At 56.5% G+C, this 23,810-nt stretch overlaps 1 protein-coding gene across 12 annotated transcripts; it reads left to right on the top strand.

The window, feature by feature from the left end:
* The first annotated feature begins 890 nt into the window (after positions 1–890).
* Positions 891–23,621, top strand: SLC45A3 (solute carrier family 45 member 3). 12 transcript variants are annotated; one of them, XM_048328088.1, is made up of 8 exons: positions 1,271–1,363; positions 1,453–1,553; positions 12,183–12,488; positions 13,701–13,825; positions 15,810–16,206; positions 16,415–17,236; positions 18,691–18,956; positions 20,469–23,621. In XM_048328088.1, exons 5-8 carry the CDS (start codon positions 16,059–16,061, stop codon positions 20,934–20,936), a joined length of 1,704 nt encoding a protein of 567 aa, XP_048184045.1. In that variant the 5' UTR covers positions 1,271–1,363; positions 1,453–1,553; positions 12,183–12,488; positions 13,701–13,825; positions 15,810–16,058; the 3' UTR covers positions 20,937–23,621. The 12 variants fall into 12 exon arrangements, with proteins under 12 accessions (XP_048184035.1, XP_048184045.1, XP_048184043.1 ...); XM_048328086.1 differs by having other exon boundaries at positions 14,531–16,206; XM_048328085.1 differs by having other exon boundaries at positions 14,455–16,206.
* Positions 23,622–23,810: the final 189 nt, after the last annotated feature.

Genomic DNA, 23,810 nt, shown 5'->3' with positions numbered 1-23,810 from the left:
AGATCTCTCTCTCTATAAATGTATATATTTTGTGTCCCTCTCCCTCGCACGCCACGAGAGATTAAGCACTCATCCACCACGAGTAATGTCCAGGGCCAGGTCACAAACTTCCCATAGCAGGGGCCCTATTTGCATCCAAACCAGACCATTACAGGGAACCACCAGCTCAGAAAACCCAAACAAACCCAGAAACTGCTCGTGCTGCGGGTAATGCTCCGGCGGGAAGGGGGGAAAGAGAAAGGGATGAGAGAAAGGGGGATTTTCCTAAAGAAAGGCCGGGTATTTGGGGTGAATGGTCCTGCAGGACAGGGCCGCTGCTGGGGCTGCTGGGGCTGACGGCAGCGGCGGGAGCTCGGCTGCGGGAACGGGGCGGAGGGAAAGGAGCTGCGGGGGTTGAGGATGCGGGGAACGGCGCTGCTCTCTCGGAGGGGACTGCAGGGAACGAGGCTGCGGTGCCGGAGGGGCTTTGGCCTCAGGGATGTGGGGAACGAGGCTGTTGTCCTGGCGGGGCTGAGGGGATCGGGGATGCGCGGATGGGGCTGTTCTTCCACCGAGAGGGGCTGCGGGGATCGGGAGTGCGGGAACGGGGGCTGTTCTCCCAACGCAGGGTGCGGGAGCGGGGCTGTTGTACCGGAGGGGTTTGGCCTCAGCGATGCGGGGAACGGGCTTGTTCTCCAGAGAGGGCTGCGGGAACGGGGCTGTTGTCCCTGCGGGGCTGCGGGAATGGGATTGTTCTTCCAGGGAAGGCTGCGGGAACGGGGCTGTTCTCCCTGCGGGGGCCGCGGGGATGCTCCGCCGGCGGAACTCGGTGGCCCGCGGGGCGGGGGGGGTGGCCCGGGGCGGCCGGGGGGGCTCGGGGCGCTCCGCCCGCGGCAGCGCATGCTCCCTGCCGGGAGAACCTGCCCTTTTAAACGGCGGCGGAGGCGCGGGCGCCGGGCTGAGCCCCGGCCGCCGCTGAGGTACGGCTGGGCACGGGAATGGGGCTGGGCACGGGAATGGGGCTGGGCACGGGAATGGGCGCGGGGCTGGACCGGGCCGGGGGCGCGGGGGGGATGCGGCTGCCCCGGGATGCCGCTGGTCGTGCCGGGATGCGGCTCCCGCTGCCCCTCCTGGGGAGCTCCCCGGCGGGTTCCGAGGGGGTCGGGGGCTTTGTGGGGTCACACCGCACTTGGACTGGCAGGCGGCACCGAGCGCTGCCCGCCGGGTCCGGCCGGGACGGGGGCGCTGCCCGGAGCGGCAGCAGCAGCAGGAGGAGGAGGAGGAGGAGGAGGAAGCGCTCCGGGTTTGATGCTCCTGCGCTGGAGCTGCTGCGGGAAAACAAAAACCCCTCGCGCGTCGGGAAGCGGAGCAGGAGTGGCCGCAGGTGGGGCTGTGGGAGGGTCTCCTGCCCTGCCCGAGCCCCGGGACAGAGCCGTGTGCCCGGGGTGCTTCCCAAACTTCTCATTCTTGCAGGGACAGCCGCGGTGACCGCGTCGGTTTAAAGATTTCTGAACGGGCAGAGAGGTCGGGAAGCGGGATGGACTCCCAGAAATCCTGAAGACTTGCAGGGACAGGTCAGTGAATCCTTAGAATCCAAGCGAGGCAGCACCTGGCAAAGGGGAGTTTTCATTACGCCTGGTTGTAGGCTCTGCTTGGGTTCGCTGCCTCCCCTCCAGCTCAGGGGGATCCGCTGCCTCAGCAGCGGTCCCTAAATGCCACAATGGGGATAATTCCAGGGGTTCCTGACTTCGGCAGGACTCGAGATTTTGGTGGTAAAATGCTGTCGTAGTTTATGATAAACATAAACTACCAGACTCATTTGTCTTCCCATGGATGACAGCTTCAGGAGGAAGGGAAAAGCACTAAAATAAACGTTCTCATTTTATGCTGGTGATGGCCAGACCGGGCAAGATGCTTGATTTCCATTTTTATGTTTCAAACAAACTAACAATTGGATGGGATACAGATCAGGAACAGCTTTCCTGCTGCTCACCTGGACCTGTGAGACTCGTGAGCAGCACAGAGACAGTGGCCAGGCTCAAAATCCCATTTTTGCCCTGTCCTGGTTCTCGATGTGGTTCAGGAGAGCAGCCTTTACGTGTGTAACATGAGAATAACTCGGAATTTATAGAAATAGAACCTGAGGAAGAACTTCAAAAGTACCCAAATGACCTGGGCACTGAAGTCATGCAGGCACTCCTGAAAAACGTGTACCAGCCTTGAAAGCTTCTCTATTATCCACCCCACCTGCAATTTTCTTTCTTTCTTTTTTTTTTTTTTTCTTTTCAATGTGTGATGCTACCTGGACTTTCTGGCATCATCCAGAGCTCCTTCCTCTTGTGGGGAGTGGCACCGGAGGCAGATTGCCAACCCTGGGATCCCAGGCAGTGCCTAAAACCCTGGATTTTATTACCTCAGAACATCGTGGAAGCCAAGAGCGTTTGGCTTATGGGATTTGGGGGGGGGGGGGGGGGGGGGGAGGGGGAAATAAAAAGGATTAGAAATTTGATATGGATAACAAGAATCTCCAGAATTAATAGCAAATTAAATCAGAGCTTTACAGGGGATGTAAATCCCTGTATTTCAGGGTATAAACCGGTGTTGGGATTTAGGGAGGAAATTCTCCTTGCTCTGGGGATATTCCCCTCCAGCCCAGAGCTGTGCAGTGACCGCTGTGGGTGCTGCGTCCTCTCAATGAGGTCCCAGCTACAGCACCCGAGCCTCCAGGTGTTCCCCAGCATCGGGAGGCTGCTGGAAGGTTGTGGCCATGCAGAACCAGCACCATGCCGTGAGTGAAGCAGTTTCACAGCTCATCACCCCTGGAGTAAAGCAATTGTAGGTGCCTCAAGGTGCTCCAGACAAACTCCACCAGCGGCATCATTTTGAAGGAGCAAAACCGGTTTTTATCAGCAGATTTTTTGTCCATACCCATGGTGGGAGAGGCTGGAATCACTGGCCTGATCCCCCAGTTAAAAAATACAGCCCTGGGTGCACTTTATCTTCCCCAGAGTCCCTAGGAAATGATGTTTAGCATAAACTCTTGGTAACCTTTTCCCCAAACTGTTTATTTCGCTGGAGCACTCAAGTGGCAGGGCTGGGGAGGGGAGGAGGGGCTTTTGGTTTTTCCTCCCTGAGTTTCATCTCTCTTCTCTTCAGCTGAAGCCTCAGCACGGGGCTCCGGGTGGTGGCTGGGCTCGTGTGGCTGATGGCACTGGGAGTGCAGGCTCTCAGAAATTAAAAAAATCACCTTAGTGCTGTGCTCAGGGTCTCTCTTCCTCCTCTGCTTTACTCCCCTCAGAGTTTTACCCTGCTTTTGTCACAGTGGGGATGGCTGAGCTCTCCAGAGGAGCTCTGAGAGGTGTGAGTGGTGTTTGTGTTTATCCCCAAGGAGTGGCTGCTGTGGGGCTGCTTTAGGTGCTCTTTAATGTGTTGCTGTCTCCTCTTCCCTGCTGGGGCAACATCAAAGCAACGCTTGACCTGCTGGGTGAAAGTTGGGGAGGTTCGTGATGGATTCGAGGTGAAAGTTGAGGAGGTTTGTGATGGATTTGAGGTGAAATTTGGGGAGGTTTGTGATGGATTCGAGGCTCTGAGGGAGCCAGGAGGGAAAGCAGCAGAGGGGTGGGAGGTGGTGCTTGGGGTGAGCAGGGAATTGCAGGTGTAAAGCCGTGTTAGGAGCAGGGGGGATGGAGAGGGAGACACAGAAACCCAAAATGGGCTGGATTTCCTCTGTTTGGAAATAATTCCCTCAGGTGATGGTGCCCTGTGGCTCCTGGAGCAGCAGCCAGCCTAGGACAGCTCCTGGTAGCTAAAACTCAGCCCAAACAGCTAAAACTCAGCCCAAACAGCTAAAACTCAGCCCAAACAGCCACCCTGGCACGTCTCATGACCTCTCAGCCATGCTCAGCTCATGATTGAGGCTGAGAGTGGAGCAAGGGAGTCATGAGAAGCTCGTGAGCAGCTGTCAGCTCTTCTCAGTGCTGGTGTCTTGGTTTCTGATTGCTTCATATCAGACATCCAGACTGTCCATGGGAAAACAGGGACCCCCTGGCTCAGCTGGGAAAGGGGTTGGAGACCCTCAGGGAGGAATCTTGCCTTTTAAGGAGCAGGGGCAAGTTTTAAAGCCGTCCCTGCAAGGCAGTCAGGCGTGGATCTGCACAATCTTGTGCCCACCATAAAGAAAAGAACAGGAAAACAGTAAACGACAGGATTATTTTAACAGTTCTGTGCCCCAGTGTTCAGTTATCTGAGATTGCTGATGCCGACAGCCCAGCCTGTTCCTCGTGCTGCTGTTGCTCCTCGCTGCTGGAAGGGGCTGGTCCTGTGTCACGGAGCTGCAGAAGTTGCTGATGTGCCCAACCCGCTGAGCTGCTGAGCTGCTTGTTCAGAAAACAAAGCTCAGTGGAACTCTGGGGCCACCATCTCGTTCTTGTTTGTCTGCGTGGTGTTCCTTGGAGGTCCCCCTAATTTGTGCCCTTCCTCCTTGTTTTCATACCCTAAAATGTCGGTTCCTCTCGCCGTTCCCAAATATTTGCTTAACATTTTGCCAGCCTGCAGAAGAGGAGAAACAGACCCCCGTGAATATTGTCTGGCAAAATAAGGGCAGCGATGGAGGAATGTGGTCCCAAAGGCTCCTTTGTCTCGGGGCTGGAGGCGGCTGGAACACACACAGCAAGGAGCAGGTGCCTGATTTGCAGCTCTGAACCGTTTTTCTTCCTCTCCGTGGCTACACATGAGCTAAAAGAAAGTGCTCTTAGCCCACATCCCAAGGACTGGCCCCGTCCTTCATCCAGGGGAGCCTGGTGGGTTGTTGATCTGGGGATTTCAGAGCCAGCTCTTGGTGACTTGCAGATGGATTCTCATCATTGCCAGGGCTGGAATGCTCAGGAGGTTTAAGGATGGCCTCTGGCAAAGCAGTGAGGTTTATTTGAAAATAGCAACTTAAAACGATGCCGGGCGCTGGGGTTGGTTTGTGAGGTGTAAAAATTTTTCCCTTTAATCAAGGGAGCTGCTTTTTGGGGGTTTTTTCCACCTTTGTTTTGTTGGGAGCTGAAGTTCTCCGTGGTGGTTTGTCTGCAGGAGCTGGGACTTCAGGAAAAGCAGAAATATAATGAGTGCAGTGACTCAAATCCGTGCGGGTTGTCAGCACTCAGAGGACATGAATGTTCTCGCAGAGCAGGCTGGAGCCAGCTCCAGGAATAACGTGCACAGAGTTGTGGGCAACACCGAAACCCTGCTTTAGATTTATGGCTTGAGACTTTGGGTGAAATGGGGCGTGCGAAAAAAATCCCTGGATCACACTTTCCCTTCCCGAACATTAGGAGTGAATCCTGCTGGGCTCTGACCTGCTGCATGAAGAAGCTGAGGTGAGGATCAGACCTCAGCTCTGATGCTGTTTCGCATCCTAATTGCCTGTTCTTAATTTAGGGTTAATGGGCAGAACTGGCTCTGGGGTGAGGTTTGAAGTGTGACCAAACCCCTCCAGCTTGACTGGACCTTGGGAGTGATTTCCCCCCTGATGGTGATTTTGTGCCTTTCCTACCAGCAGTGCTCAGTCTGGGAATGTTGGGCTGGATCTGCCCCTGGAGAAGGATCTGCCACTGCTCCAGGGTGTTTTCCTGTTCGTTCCCCTCTCCCAGGGCTGTGGGGGTCACTTCAGTCAGGAGAGGAGCTACCCAAAGTGACCTTTTGGTCATCTCCAGGCCCTGAGCTGACACTGAGTGTCCTGTCAGTGCTCTCCCTGTGATCCCTGCGCTACCTCGCTCTGGGTTCTGGCATAAATGACCAAATTCTCCCTTCGGAGCTGTGCAGAGAGAATAAAGGATTGTTGTGGTCACGGGGCGAGCGCTTCCTTGGAGGTCTGTGGCGGCTCATAAATCCAGAGAGCTGGAGCACAAAGGGACAAGGAGGTGACAGTGGCAGCGGGCTGTGGTGCCAGGTACTGGCTCGTGGCGTGACAGGGGAGGGCTTTGTGTGGCCGCTGCTGCTGCCGGGCTCCAGAGGTGCGCTCGGGAATGTTGGTGACAAACGATTCCTGTGCGCCAGGGGCGGCGGGAGCAGCTGGAGCGGCGCTGGAACAAAAGGCTGCTGTGCCCCGGCCAAGGCCGACTGAGCAATTAATGGGCCTGGAAGGGCGGCTTTTCATGGGAATTGACTGAAGCCGGGTCTAGGAGAGAGGCTGGGCGCAGTCTGGAGAGGGGTCTGAGCGTGCAAATCAAAAGGAGAGCGCAGGAATTGCACGGGGGGATAACTGGAGGGAGGGAAGGAAGGAAGGACGGACGGACACTTCCCAGCTATTAAATCTTTCTAGCCCATGGATATTGTTTCAGGGGAAATTCCTGCAGCCTCAGAGCCTGAGATCCCTCCATTCAGGCTGGAGAATGTGCTGTTGGGAGCAGTCCTGCGGCAGCCCCGGGGAAGATGATTCAACAGGGCCTCTTTCATCCCTGATTTCTGCGAACAGGCTGCGCTTGTGCTGCCCCCAGATCCATCGCTGCCTGTGGCCCATGCCGCTAGCAGAGGATGAGCCTTTTGGGCACGGCTCCCTCGGGGTGCCAGGCCAGCCAGCGCACGCTGGTGGCACAGCCAGGATGGCCCGGGAGGTGCTGGGCACCAGCCCTTTGCCAGCTCTCACCCGAGGTGCCCTGGCTGTGTGCCTGAGGCAGCCCAGAGCACGCTGCAGGAATATCAGAGGTCTCTCTGCTTCCTTTGTGGCTCTCTGAACTTCACCCCAGCAAATAATGGCAAGGGGGAGCCCAGTGTGGAGAGAAAACCCTGCCCCTGCTCGAGTTCTCGATGCACAAGCTTCCATTCCAGGGTTTTTAGCAGCAAGCATGGAGTAATTCCAGCTCTCACAGCACTTTCCTGCCTGTCCCTTCTGTGCCCTGTGCCACAAAACCCCTGCTCAGAGGGCTCTGCGAAATCCAGGCAGCTTTGAAGTTGAACCCTGTGCCTGATTAGTAAAAAGCTAATAATTTAGGGCTGAAGTTCTTTCCAGGGCTCAAAATAGAAGTGAGGTTCCTGTTTGGGTGGGGAGTGAGGGGGTGGTAAAAATGCCTCACTCCATTCGCCTCCTGGAGAAATGGCAGCTTTGAGCCTTGGTTTTGGTTTTTTTTTGTTTTTTAAAGTGGAAAATGTCCCTTCCAGATATTCCTTGCTGCTCTGCTTTTTGGGTGAATGTTAAATCCCTGCATGTTTGGAGTCTGCACCCCGTTAAACTGATAGTGAGAATGGGGAAAGGAAAAAGGCTTCTTAAGTTCCCCATCAAGACCTTCCAGTGAAACTTATCTGCCTTACAAAACAAAAATCTGATTGCTCCTTATCTTCGCAATTACCGGGCAGAAATAAAATCGTGGAATCTCCTGTTTTCAGACCCAGGCCTCATGGCTGGTCTGCCACGATAAGGAGAAGTCTCCCTGTGCTCCAGCAGTGATCTGAGGGCCCTCATTAACCCCGAGGGGCTGATGTGCTGCAGGCAGGAGGCAGAGCTTGGGCAGCTTTTGCTGCCCCAGGCACGTAAAACTGCTTTTTTTTACAACTCTGATCTGTGGGTTTTGCTTTAAAACACCCCAGAAAACTCCCATTATTCCCTGCCCACCTCCCCCTGTGGCAGAGGGTGCTGGCCTGGGCTGGTGTGGCAGAAAGTGCCTTGGGATGTCGGCATAAACCCCCTACAGGTCCAGAGGGGGACTGGGAGGGCGGAAATGGGTGGGGGGACAACGAATCTTAGAGCAACTCTCGGTTTAAAATATTTAGAGAGTTTTACTTCATTCCCTCCTTTCTGCACGTTCCCACTGCCCATTCCCGTGCCAGGGACACCAGGGGGGTGTTCTGAGCTCTGGGCACACCCTGGCTGTGCCCTGGCTGTGAGTGATGGGGCTCAGCGCTCCCAGCTGTCCCGGGGCTATTCCTCACCCTGCAAAGGCTCTTTTGTCTCGTTCAAAGCCATGACCTCATTTTACAGACAGAAAACAGAGAGGGAGAAACCCCCCCCAACCTGCCAGGGGAGGTCAGAGGGCTGGCTGAGGGATCTGTTAGCATCCCACTTCTCCGGCAGGGACACAAATAACTGGGATTGCGGAGCAGAAAATTGCCATGAAGGGATGGCCGAAGGACTGTGTGATTACAGAAGGGCCCGCTGGTTCTGTGTTTGTGTCCACGGCTCCCGGTGTCTCCTCTGAGCAACAGCTCGAGGTCACGCTCCCAAAACTTCCAGCCAGAGGGGCTCTGGAAGTTGTGTGCCTGTTGCTCTCCGAGGATGTGTGCAGTTTGGATTGTTCCCTTTTCTCCTGAGGAGCAGGCTCCTGGCAAAACCAGGGATGGTTGGAGTTCAGTGTTGGGTGCTGGTGGCTCCTGCTGGGGTGAAACTTGTCTGACCCCTGTGTGGGCACAGTTTGGGGTCATGGACACCCCTCATCCCTCCTAGAGCTCCACAGTTTGTTCCTGCACTGCTCCAGCTGATCCCAGCCCAGGGCTGGATTTGCAGCCTTGTGTCCAGCCTTGGCCTTTGCTCTGGCCTCTGGTTTTTGCTCGGACACCAGAACCGTCTTACCCACGCCAAAGCCAGTCCCGAGACTCCGCTGGCCCCATGCCTGTCACAGCTTTCCAGATAAAGCCAGAAATGATGGGGTAGAAATGCTGGAGCTGCCTGGAAGCCACGGAGGAGCTGGAGCTGACTTGCCGAGGGGTCAGATGTCCCCTCACGCAGCATTTCTGCTCCAGCTGCAAGCAAGAAGCTGCAGTTTCACTTCCCATTTTCCCAGCCCTGTGAGCAGACACAGCAGAGCAGTGAGGGCTTCTGGCTCCCCATCTCCTCCCTGGGACAGATGGGGAAATAATTCTCTTTCACTCAGCACTGGTGGTTGTAACTCAGGCGTTGTGTGTCACTGTGTCCAGTCTGAGCTGGCTGCTGTGGCTGCGGTGGCACAGCCACGTGGGTGCTCTGTGTGCCACCAGCACCGGTTTGCTCTTCTCTTTCCCAGTTCCAGTTTGTTGGGGTAAGCACTTCGTGATCCCTGTTTCACTGAGAGTTTTCTCCAAAAGATTGCAGCAATGCAAACTCAGGAAATCCCATGTGCTTGCTCAGGCAGGGCTGGTGGAGAGGGAGGATTCATCCCTCCAAGCAGGGTGGTGACGAGCAGCACAGAAGTTCCTGTGAAGTTTAGGGAGCTGCAGTGGAAGGAAAAGCAGATTCCAAGTGTTCCCAGGATTTTGGTGAGTGTGGTTTGGCTTTGCTTTGCCTGTGGGGTCACTGGTGGAGATGCCCTGAGCCCTGGACAGTCCTGTTGTTCATGGTGGGGGTTCTGTGAGGGTTTTGAGGGCCTGTCCAGTCCCAGGGCTCTGGGGACAGCGAGGACAGAGGGTGACAGTGGTGGATCCCAGCTGGATTCCCTGCAGGAGCGGTTTGGATGCTCCCCCGTGACTGCAGACCTTTGCAAGCCTCACCTCTGCTGAGGACACATCCACAGGGCCATCGGGGCACAGCAAACCCATCCCAGAGCCCCGGATTCCCTCTCAGTGGGTAACTGGGATGTCCAGCCGGCCTTACTGGGCTGGATCTGCTGCAGGGTCCCGAGTGTGGGGGGATCTGAGCCACCTGTTGGCGTTGCAGCCGTGGGGAGGCCGCTGCCCTTTTTAAGTGTCCGTCTCTTTTTCCTTGCTCCTCACTTCCCGGGATTCCCTTTACAACCAGCCCATTGTGCTGTGGGCTCCAGCAGCTGGGTGGAGTGTTTCAGGCTCAAGTGTAATTTCAGTGCCTTTAAAAGCTTTTGGAGGGCTTTTTATTTTTTTTTTTTCTGGTTTTTTTTTTCCCCTGAAGAGGACAGCAACGCCAACAAGGGATAATTTGATGGATTACTCTGCGGGGCTGAGGGGCTCTCCTTAATCCCCTTTGTGGGGCTGTTTGAGGAGACGCGTAGCAGAAGCCCCCAGCCCCAGGCAGAGAAAAGGCAGCTCAGCAGGGTGGGTTTTACACTCTGACACATAAATACAGGCCCTGGTCATGTGCTGCCGGATATAATCTGTGCTCGTCCCCACGCCGAGGAGAAGGGGGCACCTGGAGGGGGCTTATTTTTTCCCCCTTTCTAGTTCAATTTACATTTTGATTCTTCTGCTAAAAAAAATAATGTGGAGAAGAAAGGCCAGCAGAGAGGTTGATTTGGATCAAGTGCCAGGGGTGATGGGCACAGTCTTTAAACAGCAGAAACGAGTGAAAAGCAGAAGCAGATCATCTCATTTCCCCTCCCGCTCCGGAACGGGGGCTCCTCTCATGAATAAAAGCGAGAGCTTGGGTCGTGCAGCAGCAAAACAAAGCTGTGGCTCTGCCGTGGAGCCAGCCAAGCTTGTCTGGAGGTCTGGAGCTGCCTGCAGCAGACCTGACGCCGGCTCAGGGGAGCGTGACCAGGAGGGCTGAGGCTCTCGGGGCTGAAATGCTGCTGCTCTTGGCTGCGTTGAGGAGTTTGGGAGGATTTGCTTGATGAAGTTTGGTGAGGAGATGCCAGTCCTGAGTGGGTAGAACGCTGCCAGACCCCGCTGTGCACCAGCACCAGTCCCAGTGTGGTTCCTTCAGCCCAGGCTGGAGATCTCTCTGCAGCGGAGCTCAGCTTTACTGGGGCTTTTCACCCCATCACCACTGACTTGAACTCATCTTTTGGGTGCCCCTGATGAGGTGAGGGTCATCCCACCAGCCCTGGCCCCTGCTGGCTGCAGGACTCAGGGTGCCCAGCTCCAGTGTGTGTGCCCGACTCCTGGCCGTGCTCCCGGCGTGGATGTCCCGGGCATCCCAAGGGCGAAGCCCAGCCAAGAGCTGCTGGGCCGTGCTGGCACTGCCGTGGCCCTGGGCTCGTGTCTGTCCCTCAGAGAGCTCCACAAGTGTCAGCGTGGCCTCTGCTGAGTCAGTGACCCCGTTAGTCAGACAGGCGGTTCCTGTTTGGAGCGGGAGGAGGAGGAGGCCTGGCTGGAACTGGCCACTCTTTGCTGCTTTATCTTCTGCTGGGAGAAAGGCTCCTGGCAGGAGCAATTCCTTGGCCAGGGAAGGAGCAGACTGTGGGACAGGAGCCTGGGGTTCTGCTCTGGGTGATGGTCGTGGTGTGGGATGAGGTTAAAGCATCCCTGGAGTTGTTGGCGCAGCTCCTGAGAGGAGCGTGAGGTACCAGGGCGAAGGGCAGGCAGGACAGAGCTGTCTCCACCCTGGCACACATCCTCTCTGGGCTGCCCATTCCCAAATGGAGGTGCCCTCGGCCGTGTGTCTGTGCCAGGGATCCCTCTGTGCCTCAGGAGCCCAAAAAGGCTTGGACAGCTCGGGATTTTAGCCCTGGAAGCAGCAGGATCCTGTTGTGGGTGCTGCAGTGCAGAGGTTCCAGCGAGGCAGGAGGGAACCAGCCCCAGTCCCGACAAATCCAAGGGTCTCCCTGTGTGGAAGTCGGAGTTGTCATGGATTGATCGATCCTGCCTGCTGGACACTGCCCTGTGGGATGAGGGAGGGAATCCCAAATCCCCCGGGGCTCCCGGCTCTTCCTTCTTCTCCCCGGAGGGGATTTCCAGCGGCTGCTGCTCTTTCCTTAAGAATGGAGCCCCGGGGCTCAAAGGAAACGCGGGGTTAATTCCGAGAGCCCAAATCAATCGCCCTTCTCCCCTCCCTCCGTGAGCGCTCCCCTCTCCCCGCGCTGTGAATGGGGTCAAGGAGATTTGGGAGGGGAGGGGGGCCGGGGAGGGGGTCAGGAGAGGTCAGGTGAGTTTCCATTCCATCCCGAGGAGCTGCCAGAGCTATTCTCCATGGTGCGTTTCCCATTCAGCGCCGCTGAATGGACACTGATAGCTGTGAAAGGCCCCGGCGGCTTCCTGAGCTCTTTCCTCCCCTCCCCGTGCTCTCTCCCACCCTTTCTTCCAAAGGGCTTCCAGGGAATTCGTAACGTTCATCAAGAGCCCCTTGGAAGGTTGGAAATGTAACTCTGGGGTTGTGAATGGGAACCCCCTGTCCTCCCCTCTCTCTGGGCATCAAACCTGCCCTGGGGAGGGAGGGGGAGTGAGGGTCTGGATCACCTGGGGACTGCTGGGCTGGAGCGGCCCCACCTGAGCTCAGGGATTTCCTTTCCTAAGGGAATAAGGCAGCCCTGACAGGTCAGAAATAATTAATAATAAAATCATCAGATGGTTTGGGTTGGAAGAGATCTTAAGTCTCATTTTTTTCCACTTCTCTGCTATGGCAGGGATACCTTCCACCACCCCAGGTTGCTCCAGCCTGGCCTTGGACACTTCCAGGGATGGGGCAGCCACAGCTGCTCTGGGCAACCCATTCCAGTGCCTCAGCATCCTCACCTTGAATCAGATTCTCTGCTGTCTGACCACTGCTGTTTGTTGAACTGTGGAGGAGGTGCACAACCACTACAGACCAAAGCCTACAACCACATTTAACATCGTCTCTTGGCCCCTCTGCACCCACGGGAGAGACTGGAAAGATTATGGAGTAGCAGGACATGGATTCTTCCAGGAATAAATGAGTTTTTCTCTGCCAAGTGAGTACCCCTGCATTTTATTTTTAAAATCACCAGCCCTCACTCTTCACTCTGAGCACTGCTGAGATGTGATTTCTTCTAAGATCCTGTGTTGGGAAGGTTTAGGAGATTGGGATGAGGAGAGACTTCTTTCAGTCTTTGTGTGTGTCCATCAGTGCCCTGCACATCATCCACCTTTCCCAGGTGTTTTGGGGTTGTTTTTTCCTAAAACCTTCCCTGGCTTCATCCCCTCCTCTCCTCTCCTTTGTCCAGCAACGCTCTGCTCCTGCCCTGGACCCGCCCTCCTACCTGGCTGCCAGCTGAGGCAGCCTCTGGGAGTTGATCTGCTGTTTCTCTGCAGGGAAAGGGGAGGAAAAGTTGGGTTTGTGAAGCAGAAACCCGTGGGTTTGGAGATGGTTTGGTTTTCCTTAGGGAGGGAGAAGGAAGAGCAGCAGTTGATGTCCCATGGCACGCCAGCCCGGGGAGCAGCTGTGGGAAAGCCCCACATGTGGCTCCCTTCTGCTGCTGCTGAGAGCAAGGAACCTCACAGGGCACAGCCTGGGGTGTCCCTTTCTATTTCTGACCCTTGTCACCATGCTCCGTGAGGAGGGAAGGACAAATTCTGCCCCTGTTGTGGGAATTTGGGGAAACCGAGGCCAGAGGGTGAGAAGTGCCAGTGTCACCTGGACCGGCCGCCCCCGTGGGGCTGTGAAAGGTCTCCAAAATCCCTCTGGGATGGGCAGGGCGCTGCCAGCTCCCCTGGCTGAGGTGTAACTGCTGCTGTTCCACCAGGATCTCCCAGCTCCGGGATGGATTTTCTTGGCTCCTTCCACGCCAGAGCCAAAGCAGTCCTGCATAGTCCAGAGGATAAATCCCCCTGGGAAAGACTGGATTAGCGAGTTCAGGGAAGGGTGTTTGGTCTTGCTGCTGCTGGGGCTGTTACTCAGGGCCAGCCTGTCACCTGCAAAGCTGCAGGGACACCTTGTTTGCTTTAAAAAGAAAATACCAACCCCACATCCTACATGTGCTGGAGCACCAGCAGATCAGCGAGGGGATGGTGATAAATGTGAATATCAGGGGTGTTTTTGGGCAGAATTCAGGTGCGAGCCCAGAGCTGGGGTTCCCTCAGGGCAGCACTGTGTGAGGGGGTGCCCAGCAGTGTTTGCCCAGCCCTCAGCGAGGGGCCCGGCCACAGGAGTGGTGTGGTGTTAATAACGCCGCTGTTATCAGCAGAAAGGGAGGGCCCTGAAACCAAACCTGTGCTCGTTCCACCTCTGCTGCCCTGCAAACACCGGAGCAGCTTTTGCTGAGCGCTGTGTGCCCGGGCTGGGCTGCAGGGAGCACCTGCCAGGGACAAGGTGAGTCCTGGCTCCCTGAGCCTCCCAAATCTCCCTTTCCCACTCCTTGTCCTCCCAGATCAGGGGATTTTCCTACTCAGCACTGGGGTGTCTTTCCCCTGTCTCTATTCTGTGGGAAAGAATAAAGGAGTAATTGATGGGTATTGGGATAAAATTCAGCTCAAACAGGAAATTTCATTATCTGCTGCAACTGTATCCACAGCTTTATGGCTGCTGAGACTTCCCGTCTCTGGCTGTTCATGATTATTTTTTCTGGGTTTATTTTCTCGTTAAAGCCCTCTGAGGGTGTGGAGGGGGCAGAGACAGGTCTGTTCCTACCTGCAGATAAGAAATCCAGCTCTGCCTCCAAACTGGAATGCTCAGGCAGATGGACACATCCCTGCTGCCTCCCCAGCCTCTGCCATAGCAGTAAAAGGGAAGAAAACCATTTTTAATCTTGATGTTTGGAGTTTATTTTGGGATAACTCCCCCTGTCTGAGCTCTCCAGACCCCGGACTGCAGCAGCCAGTGGACATTCCGCCTCCCTCTGAGGTCTCACTCAGAGCACTGGTGGCTCGGTTAATTTCGCCTCGTGTCTCTGGGAACGGCACCCGAGTTCGTGCTGCTGGAGCTGAAATTCCTTATCCCAGGGCTGGGATCCAGCTGGGCACCCCTCCTAACCGAGCCAGGCTGACACATCCTGTGGCTAACCCACATCTGAGCAAGGTGGGCGCTGCCCCCGGCGCTTCCCTGCAGATCCAGGCACTGAAGGGATGCTCAGCCCGGCTGGGGCCGCCGAGGGCTCCTTTGAAGCCGGCTCTGGTGATTAAAGCCAACCCGCTGCCGTTCCCTCTCTGTTTGCTGTTTGACCTTGGGCGAGGCGTTTAAACGTTCTCGTCGTTGAAAGGAAGATCTTCTGTGACAGCTGAGGTCTGGGTGAGTGCGGAGGGGGAAGGTGAAGGGTCCCAGAAGGGGAATAATCGGTGTTTATTGAGTGTCGCTGGCAGCCTGGCAGCTCAGGAGTGGCTTCTCCGCTGCAACAAGAGGCAGGGAGTGATGCCTGAGCCTCATCCCCATCCTGCCGGCTTCCTCCAGCCACCCTCTGGTGGGTTATCAGCTGATGGCGAGACGGGGCGAGAGAGAGAAGTGACAGAAGCTGTCCCGTCTGTAGCTGCCTGCAAGCACCTGGGCAGTGGTGGAGGCCAGGCAGGGCTCTGTGAAGTCCGGGAGCACTCGTGTCACCAGGCCACCTCCCTGAGGTGTTCTCAGCAAAGTTTGCTGGGCTGGGTTCTGGGGACCTGGGAGGGTTTCTGTCGTTTGGGACTGAGAGGCCTCTGCTCCCTCCTGCCCTGGCTGCTCAGCCCCTGTGCTGAGCCGGTGGCCTCTCCCCTCCGGAGAAGCCGGAGAGAAGGGAGCAGTTACAGGGCAAATAAATGACTCAGTCTAATGAGTAAGGTAATTACCAGTCGCTGTTAGATGAGGCTAAAGTGGGTCAGGTTTGTTTGTGAAACTCCACGGAGGCACCATCTGTTCTCCCTGCCCCATCCCGGGGGCTGGAGATGGGATTTGGGTGAAATTGCCTCCCCGGGAACCTGTGGGACACCAGGGGGGATGTCCTGGGCATCAGGCGTGGTGGGCTCTGGAGATGACCCCGTGTGGCTGCAGGCGCTCCCCTGATCCTTGGAGGGGGCTCTTCATTGATCTCTGTGGGAGAGGAGACCCCAAATCCTTTGTGTCTCTGCCATCTGTAAGAGGTGGCTGGACAGGACAGAGAGGTCATCAATCCTCGAGGGCAGGATTGGGTTTTGCAAACCCTCTCTCACCTGTCACAAACCCTTGGGGACAAACCTGGCACTGATGCAGTTTTTATCCTTCAACCTGCCCCTCTCCCAGACCCTCCCCGGCCTGTTGGGATGGGGACTGTCCCTTTCAAGCAGCGACACATCCGTGTGGTCCCTGGCTTCACCCCTGGCCCCGCTGTGTTTAACGCTCTCTCTGCCCACAGACCACAGCCGCTGAGCAGGAGGAGAAGCCTGGAGTGAGATCCCTGCCTGGACTCTCCACATCTTGCAGTAAGAGGAAAAGACAGTTCCTTCACCGTTGATAAAATGGGAAGCAGCATCTCCTCACCAGCCCGGGAAGGGAAGCTCCACTCCTTGCCTGGGGAGCATCCCTGGGAGCTCTGCAGCTGGCAGGACACAGCCCTGTGCCACTGAGGGGTCGGGGCAGCGTGGCTCGGGGGGCTGAGGACAGCATGTCCTTCCAGAGCCGCCGGACCCAGCTGCTGCTGGTCAACTCGCTGACCTTCGGGCTGGAGGTGTGCCTGGCCGCCGGCATCACCTACGTGCCACCGCTGCTGCTGGAAGTGGGCGTGGAGGAGAAGTTCATGACCATGGTTTTGGGTAGGTAGCTTTTGTCACCTCTTTTGAGGTGGTTTTTTTTAACCTTTTGAGTCCGGCGGGTGGGGGAGAGTTGTCCCTGCAGGGCTGTGTGGAGGAAGGGGCTGTGACCCACTGAAACCTCCCAAATTCACGAAACATCCCTTTTTAGAGTGCACACGGACCAGCTCTGTCCCTGTAACACCCCCCCTGCCTTCCGTCTCTTTCCCAGGGATAGGCCCCGTCCTTGGGCTGGTTTTTGTGCCGCTGATCGGCTCGGCCAGCGACCACTGGCACAGCAGCTACGGCCGGAGGAGACCGTTCATCTGGGTGCTGTGCCTGGGGGTGCTGCTGAGCCTCTTCGTCATCCCCCACGCCAGCAGCCTGGCCAGCCTGTGTGCCCTCAACCCCCGGCCTCTGGAGATCGCCTTCCTCATCCTGGGCATCGGCCTGCTGGATTTCTGCGGCCAGGTGTGCTTCACGCCGCTGGAGGCCCTGCTCTCCGACCTCTTCCAGGAGCCGGACAACTGCCGCCAGGCCTTCTCCATGTACGCCTTCATGATCAGCCTGGGGGGCTGCATCGGCTACCTGCTGCCAGCCATCGACTGGGCCTTCCTAGCCCCCTACCTGGGCGGGCAGGAGAGCTGCCTCTTCAGCCTGCTGGCCGTCATCTTCCTCGGCTGTGTGCTGGCCACGCTCTTCGTCACAGAGGAGGCCGCCCAGGGGGATATCCTGGATGGGCCAGCGCTCAAGGACACGTCCCCAAAGCCGTCCCTGTCGTGCTGCTGCTGCCAGCTGGCCCGGGGCTCCTGCCTGCTGCAGGCCAGGCACGTGCTGCAGGCTCTGAGGAACCTGTGCGCGCTGCTGCCGCGGCTGCACGGCCTCTACTGCCGCATCCCCAGGGTCATCCGGCGCCTGTTCGTGGCCGAGCTCTGCAGCTGGATGGCTCTCATGACTTTCATGCTGTTCTACACGGACTTTGTTGGGGAAGGGCTGTACCACGGCGTGCCCAGGGCCAAGCCGGGCACGGAGGCCAGGCGCCACTACGATGAAGGTGAGAAGTGAGGCGGGTGTTCCTTCGGACAGGAGGGTTTAGTGCGAGCTCAGCTCTGCTGGTAATGCAAGAAAAAAAGCTACAGCAAACTTGGCTTTCTGCAGATGGGTCAGGAAAGAACATTTTCCCATGGCTCCCAGAGCGTGGCACGGGGGACCAGGTTGGGAAACACCCCCTGGTTCTTCCCTGCGCTGATCTGGCAAGGCAGCCCTGGCCCAGGGCTGGGTGGTTGAGTGGCAGAAGGGTCTGGCAGGGTGCACACGGAGCAGGATGGGGCTGGCTCTGTCTGCAGGCTCTGCTGGCTGCTGCCAGCTCCTTGCACTGCTCTCCCCCCCTTTTTGAACAAGGGGTGAGGATGCTCCCCATGTCTTGGAGAGCAGGGACTGGGAAGGCAGGCCATGTTCTGTAGCAGTGAGATGGGATTTGCTGCTTCTTCCCTGCGTGCTGCTGGGAGATTCCCACCTCCCAGATGTTTCTGGGAGCCCTCCAGCAGCTTTCCCCGGTCTCAGCCCCCTCTCCAGTGCTTCAGTGCTGATCACAAGCCTGTAGATGCCACATCCCCACCCCAGGACACTGCTCCAGCAGCACTTCACCTCCTCACGGGTGTTACCTGCTGTCCCATTTTGGCTGTTGCGTTGGTTCCCTGCCCAACCGCTCTTTTCCTCTCCCTAATCCAAATCTTTTATTCTGGAGGCACCTTCCTGGCCCTCCTCCTGCAGTTTTCCACTCGGAGGGCCCTGCAGCACACTGCCCCTTTGTGCTGGGTGTCTGTTTAACTTAGAGGCAGCTTAATTATTATTTAACACTTGCACTGTTTAGCTGCCAGCAGGTCAGCCCTGCCTTGTGCTGGCTGTCATAGAAACATGTGTTGAGTAATGATCCCCGCTCCAAAGAGTTAATGGTTTTAATTCCCTGAAATCAGAGAGATCTTTGCAAAAGGGTAAGGTCCGGATTGCTACCGGATACTGCAGTTCAGAGCATGTTCTGTACTTTACCTTGGCTTAAGCACAATTCCTGCTTCCCTTTGTTCTGCTGCTGGCTTTGGCATCAGATAACAGCCGATCCTGCTTCAGCATCAGGTGATGCGTCCTGGGGCAAGAGCAGGAGGAAGGGGCAGACAATGATTTCCAAAGACAAGGATGGCATTTGGGTTCCCATCTCCAGCTGGACTGGGGTGCCCACGGTGGAGGGAGGGGGCTGGAGGGTGGCTGGTGCAGTCCTGGGATTTGTTGGGTGATGCTGCTCTGCTCCCTGAGCCAGCCCAGGCTGGCAGGGTTTGTGCCTCACTGTCTTTTTTGAAGTTTGGGACTGACAGAGAGGGAAAGATGTTTCAGGGTTTGGGAGTGAAGGAGAGGGAAGGACATTTTTGGGGTCTGGGACTGAGGGAAGGATTTTTGGCTGTGTGAATCCCGGGGGCAGCCAGGGCAGTGCCCATCACCCCTCTCCACCCGCAGGTGTCCGGATGGGCAGCTTGGGCCTCTTCCTGCAGTGCATCACCTCCATCTTCTTCTCGACAATCATGGACCGGCTGGTGAAGCACTTTGGGACGCGGGCAGTGTACCTGGCCAGCGTGGTGTTCTTCCCCGGGGCCGCCTTTGTCATGTGCCTGTCCCACAGCGTCACCGTGGTCACCATCTCCGCTGCCCTGACGGGATTCACCTTCTCTGCCCTCCAGATCCTGCCCTACACGCTGGCATCCCTCTACCACCACGACAAGCAGGTAGGGATCTGCTGCAGGGAGCTGAGGGCAGCCTGGCCTTGCATATTTTTAGGTTTTTCCCATATTTTAGGGAAACTGGTCTGGTTTAGTTATCCCTGTGTGAATTCTGCAGCTCTGCCAGCCTGAGGAGGTCCAAAACTCAAGGATTTTCAGTCCTCACAGGTCCTGCTTTCCAGTTTTCGTCCTCAGCACCAAGATCAGTAAAATGCAAACTGAAGCTCTTCCTATTCCCTCAGCTCCAAGGAAAATAAACCTTGTGAAACTTGTGACACCAGCACAAAAGCTCGTAACCCTGTCCCACAGATGTTATCCTTGTGGAGAAGTCCTAGGAGGTTCCTGAGCTGCACACTGGATCAATGGGAGTTTCTCTTGTGCTGCAAATGCAGAATTAATTTGTGGTTTGAGAGCAGCTCTTTCATCCCAAGGGCAGTGGTTGGCTGTGCCATGGAGTAAGTAGGAGTTGTTACCACAGGCATCCAGATGTTCCCATTGAACAAATCCTTCGGAACAACCCATCCCAAATGGCACCAGGAATCCTGTCAGAGTAGGGGGGTGAGGGAATGTTCAGCTTGGCAAGGGCTCCAGCCTGGCTGGGATCTCCCGTGGATGTTTCATCAATGGAATGAAACCCAAACTCCACAGGCTGGGGATGGGAAGGCCACATTCCCAACGCTGTGCCGAAGGCTCGACAGGGAAAGGCTGGGAGTGCAATCAGGGAGGGCACAGCTGGCTTTGGTCTCTCGTGCCCATGGCCTGTTGGTGTGAACAAATGCTCTGTGGGAATGCTCCAGAGACCTCACAGCTTGAGCGGAGTGAGGCAAAAAAGGGTGAGAAGGAAAAGATTTTGGTCGCTCCTGCCCCCTTTTCCTGGCTGGAGCAAGACTTTGGGCAGGCAGATGAAGCAACTCAGTTGAGGTTTGTTGCAGAGCTGAGAAAAGAGCCCTTCCCTGAGTTCCCAGGGCTGTTGTGTCCCAGCTGGTGTCACTTTGAAGCATCCCAGATGAGAAGTGGCCGCTCATCCCGGGCTCTGGGCTGATCCTTTGTGCAGGCAGGGTTGGGATTCCCAGTCACCCACCCCACAAACACCAAACGCTGCTGTTCGCACTGCGCTGGCTGCCTGACAGCCCACAGGGGACTCTGGCCCTTCACTCCTGCCCTGCCTCGGCTGATGCCAGCATGGGCTGAGCCCAGGTTCCTCTGGCACCCACTGAGGAGGTGACAGCCCAGGGCTCAGCACGAAATGTCCCCAGGTTGGCTTCGGGCTGCTGAGCCCCAGAGCCTGAGCACAGCCAAGGCCCCGCTTGGCCGGGTTCCCCCGGTGAGTCAGGGCTGCTTTGGATCCTGTGCCAGTGGGGAAGAGCCAGCCTGGCTCCCAGAGCCCATCTCACGTGGGCCAGGCTCAGGCTTGGCACTCCCCTGAACACACACAAAGCTCATTTTGCTCTCCTGCACAAAAACAAGGCCCCCTCAGAGTCCCAGCTCCTTCCTCACACACCTCCCTCCTTCCCACAGGTATTTCTGCATAAATACAAGAGGAAAGAGGAGGAAGACGCCGCTCTCCTGGACAAGAAATCGGCCTTCACCAAAGGGCTGCTCTCCAGCCAGAAGCTGCCTTACCAGAATGGCCACGCTGGGAGCCTCTTCTCCTCCTCCTCCTCCTCCTCCTCCCCGTCCTCCCCTCCAGCCGTGTCCAGCTCCGCTCTGTGCGTCAGCTCCTCCTGCGACGTCTCCCTCCGGATCATGGTGGGAGAGCCAGAGCCGGGGGCTCCTGGCCGAGGGATCTGCCTGGACCTGGCCATCCTGGACAGCGCTTTCCTCCTCTCTCAGGTCGTGCCCTCCCTCTTCATGGGCTCCATCGTCCAGTTCACCCAGTCGGTCACTGCCTACATGGTGTCAGCTGCTGGATTCGGGCTGGTCGCCATCTACTTCGCAACCAAAGTTGTCTTTGACAAGGGTGACATGGCCAAATACTCTGTGTGACAGCAGGGCAGCCACGTGGGTGGCAGCACGTGGCAGAACCAGCTGTGTGTGTGCCCACGGGGCCGCTTGTGGGGCACCTCGTGTGGCACCGGCCATCCCCGAGTGGCTGCTGTCGCCCTGGGGGTGGCTCTGGGGCTGGGGGCAGCACGGAGTTAATCTCAGGTGTAAATAAGAGGCTTTGGGGCGTTGTCCTGCGGGCCTGAAGTGCTTTCCAAAGGTGCCTTTAGCAGAGGGAAGCACGGCACAGCAGCACCAAAGGGGTTGCACGGGGAGGGGAAAAGGGAATCGGAATTTCCCTCTGATAACGGGTTCGTGTTCCTGAGCAGGAGCAGCACAGGAGGGGATAAATCACTGGCTCTCCTCCATCTCCAGCTGTGCCCTCTCCCCCTGCTTGTTGTAGTTTTACCCAACTTCTTGAGCAATACTTCAGCAAATGGGACGCTGGGAGGAGATTTCCTGGGAAAAAAAAGCATTGGGGTGGCGAAGGTTTGGCTGTGGGACCGAGGGGGTGCCCGGGTGTGCACCCACATTTCTGCCCTTCTGTCCTTCCCCACCTTGATCCAAAACCATCCAGGAGAAAAGTCACTGTGCCTTGTTTTGGAAAAACAAGGAACATCCCATTAGGACCAGTTCCAGAGGGTGACTTCACCTTTACCTGTGTACCAGGTTGCATCAGATAGAGAGAGGACTTCTGAGCTTTTATTTTTCCTTTTAATGATTGTTTTTAGCTCTCTTCACACAGTTCCCAGTAACTCTGACCTCTCGCTCCTCACCTCAGTGCCTCGGCCTGCGTTTGCTCTCTCCCCTCATGGATCCTGTTGTGCCTCTCCCGCACATGGCCCCTAAAAGATGCTGCCACACACCAGGGAAATCTGTTCCCAGAGGGGTTTTCAGTCCTGTGGCAGTGAAGTAGAGCAGGAAGAGCTCTCCTGGAAGGCCCGGGGGAGTTGCTGATGAGTTAAACTCAGACCTGGAGCTGGTCACTGCCTGTGGCTGTTTGGGCTGCCTTAAAATGTTTTTTTTTTTTCCAGTCAGGAGTCCAGATTCTCACTGAGGCAGAGCAAACCCCTGTTAGAGTGAGGCAAAGCACCTCTTGCTGCCCTAACCCAGGGCCCAAACCCTCCTGGGATGTCCAGGTTGTTTTGGCTCCCGGCTCTGAGTCACTTCCCGCTGGCAGCAGAGCACGAGTCCCCCTGGCCAGTCCCACTCCCTGTCTGCAGTGGCCCAGCTGGGACAAATCTGCTGCTGGCAGATTCCAACCACTCCAAGAACTCCCCACGCACCAGGGAGGAGCTGAGGTGCTGGCCCCCAGTCAGGAGTGATCCAAAGTGCGTGGAGGAGAGGCTGGATGGGTGCTGCGAGCACGCACAGAACCCCAGCAGCCCTCGACTCTGCCTGCGCTAAACGAGCTGTTTGTCACTAATTTTTTTGTGGAGGTGTGTGGGCAGCCAGATGCACATGTGAGGTTGGGCTGAAGGGTGAAACGTTGCTATTTTGGCAGAGTTTTGTCAGCCCGTTCCTTGGCAGGGAGGCCGGGTGACTCCCCTGCTGTCTGAGCCGGGCCCTCAAAGGGCTGCTCAGCGCTCGAATCGTCCCTTTCCCGTCAGGGGTCACTGTTTTTGTTTTAGTTCTTCTCAAATTATAGCCCTGCCAGCCTCCCTTTCCCACAGCAGGGTCAGCGTGCTGACATGCAGCTGTTTTGGGGACGGATTTGGCAGTGGCTTAACCACTTCCAGAAACGTTTTTGGGCTCTGGACTTCCTACCCCGGGCTCTGTCCACTGCTGGCTGCAGCAGGAAGGATTTGAGACAAAATCTTATTGCCAGAGGTTGGGTGTCTGTGAAGAAATGCTCCCCTGACCCAAGGCTGAAAACCCCTTTATTTTTAATATTTCTTACGTAAATGTGGGGAACTTTCCCTGCACAGAGGCTGCTCTGATGCTGCAGTGCTTTTGATAATTTAAGTGCCTAAAGTGCTTCCACACTGAGCTCCAGGTGGAGGGATTTGGTGGGAAAGGCCTTAAATTTGTCACTGCAAACCCCGAGGTGATAAAGCAGAGGGGCAGAAGGGTGCAAGCTGGGGTTTATAACAGGAGATCAGGGCAAGGGAGCAGGAGAAGAGGAAATCCTTACAAAATTGGCTTTTTTGGCTTCTTCTAAGAACAGTTTCTGTGTCAGGATCACATGTAAGACCAGCAAGGGATGCTCTAGTCTGGGTGAGAGCATCCCTCACCTGCTGTTAGTGATACTCCCTGTGTGACCACAGATTTTTCTCTAGGATTTGGTTCTGTCTGAGCACAGGTTTGGGTACGAGCTCCTCAGGTTTGGGTACGAGCTCCTCAGAGCTGGTGAGCAGGAGCTTTTCCCTTCCCGGTATGAGGTGTTCTCCTGACAGATGACTCCTGCCTCACCTTTCTTTTGGCGAGCTGGGAGTTTGGAGTGTGGGGGAGTGGGAGCGTAACTGAGGCTGTTGTGAATCCCTCGGACAGGGAAGGATCGGGGGGTGGATGGATGGATGGATGGATGGATGCTGGTTTTCCTTTTGAGGTCACATCCTGCCCGCGAGACGTTCGTGTTCTATTTATTCGGTAGAGTGAATATTTTGTATACGACGCGAGAGGAAGGCTTTTATTACAAATTTTTATGGAAAAAAGCGGGGGGGAATAAAAGGTGTGGAAACGGGAAAAGCGCCGCGTGTGCGCCGGGCCGGCCGCGGGGGGGCGCCACCACCGCGCGGGGAGGGGCGTGGCCAACGAGGGAGGGGCGTGGCCAAGGGATGACGAACACGGGGGGCGTGGCCAGTGAATGAGGGGTGGGGCGTGGGGGCGTGGTTAGAGCAGGGGGCGTGGCCAGTGAATGAGGGGTGGGGCGTGGGG

Source organism: Corvus hawaiiensis, chromosome 24 (genome assembly GCF_020740725.1).
Source record: "Corvus hawaiiensis isolate bCorHaw1 chromosome 24, bCorHaw1.pri.cur, whole genome shotgun sequence".
Lineage (NCBI taxonomy): Eukaryota > Metazoa > Chordata > Aves > Passeriformes > Corvidae > Corvus > Corvus hawaiiensis.
The sequence above is the reverse complement of the archived record's forward strand: the minus strand, read 5'-3'. Positions and strand labels throughout refer to the sequence as shown.

Coding starts and splice junctions, on each gene's coding strand:
- SLC45A3 (XM_048328078.1), top strand. CDS start 16,059: ATGTCCTTCCAGAGCCGCCGGACCCAGCTGCTGCTGGTCAACTCGCTG. Junction 17,237..18,690: donor CAGGCGCCACTACGATGAAG/GTGAGAAGTGAG, acceptor CTCCACCCGCAG/GTGTCCGGATGGGCAGCTTG. Junction 18,957..20,468: donor TCTACCACCACGACAAGCAG/GTAGGGATCTGC, acceptor TCCTTCCCACAG/GTATTTCTGCATAAATACAA.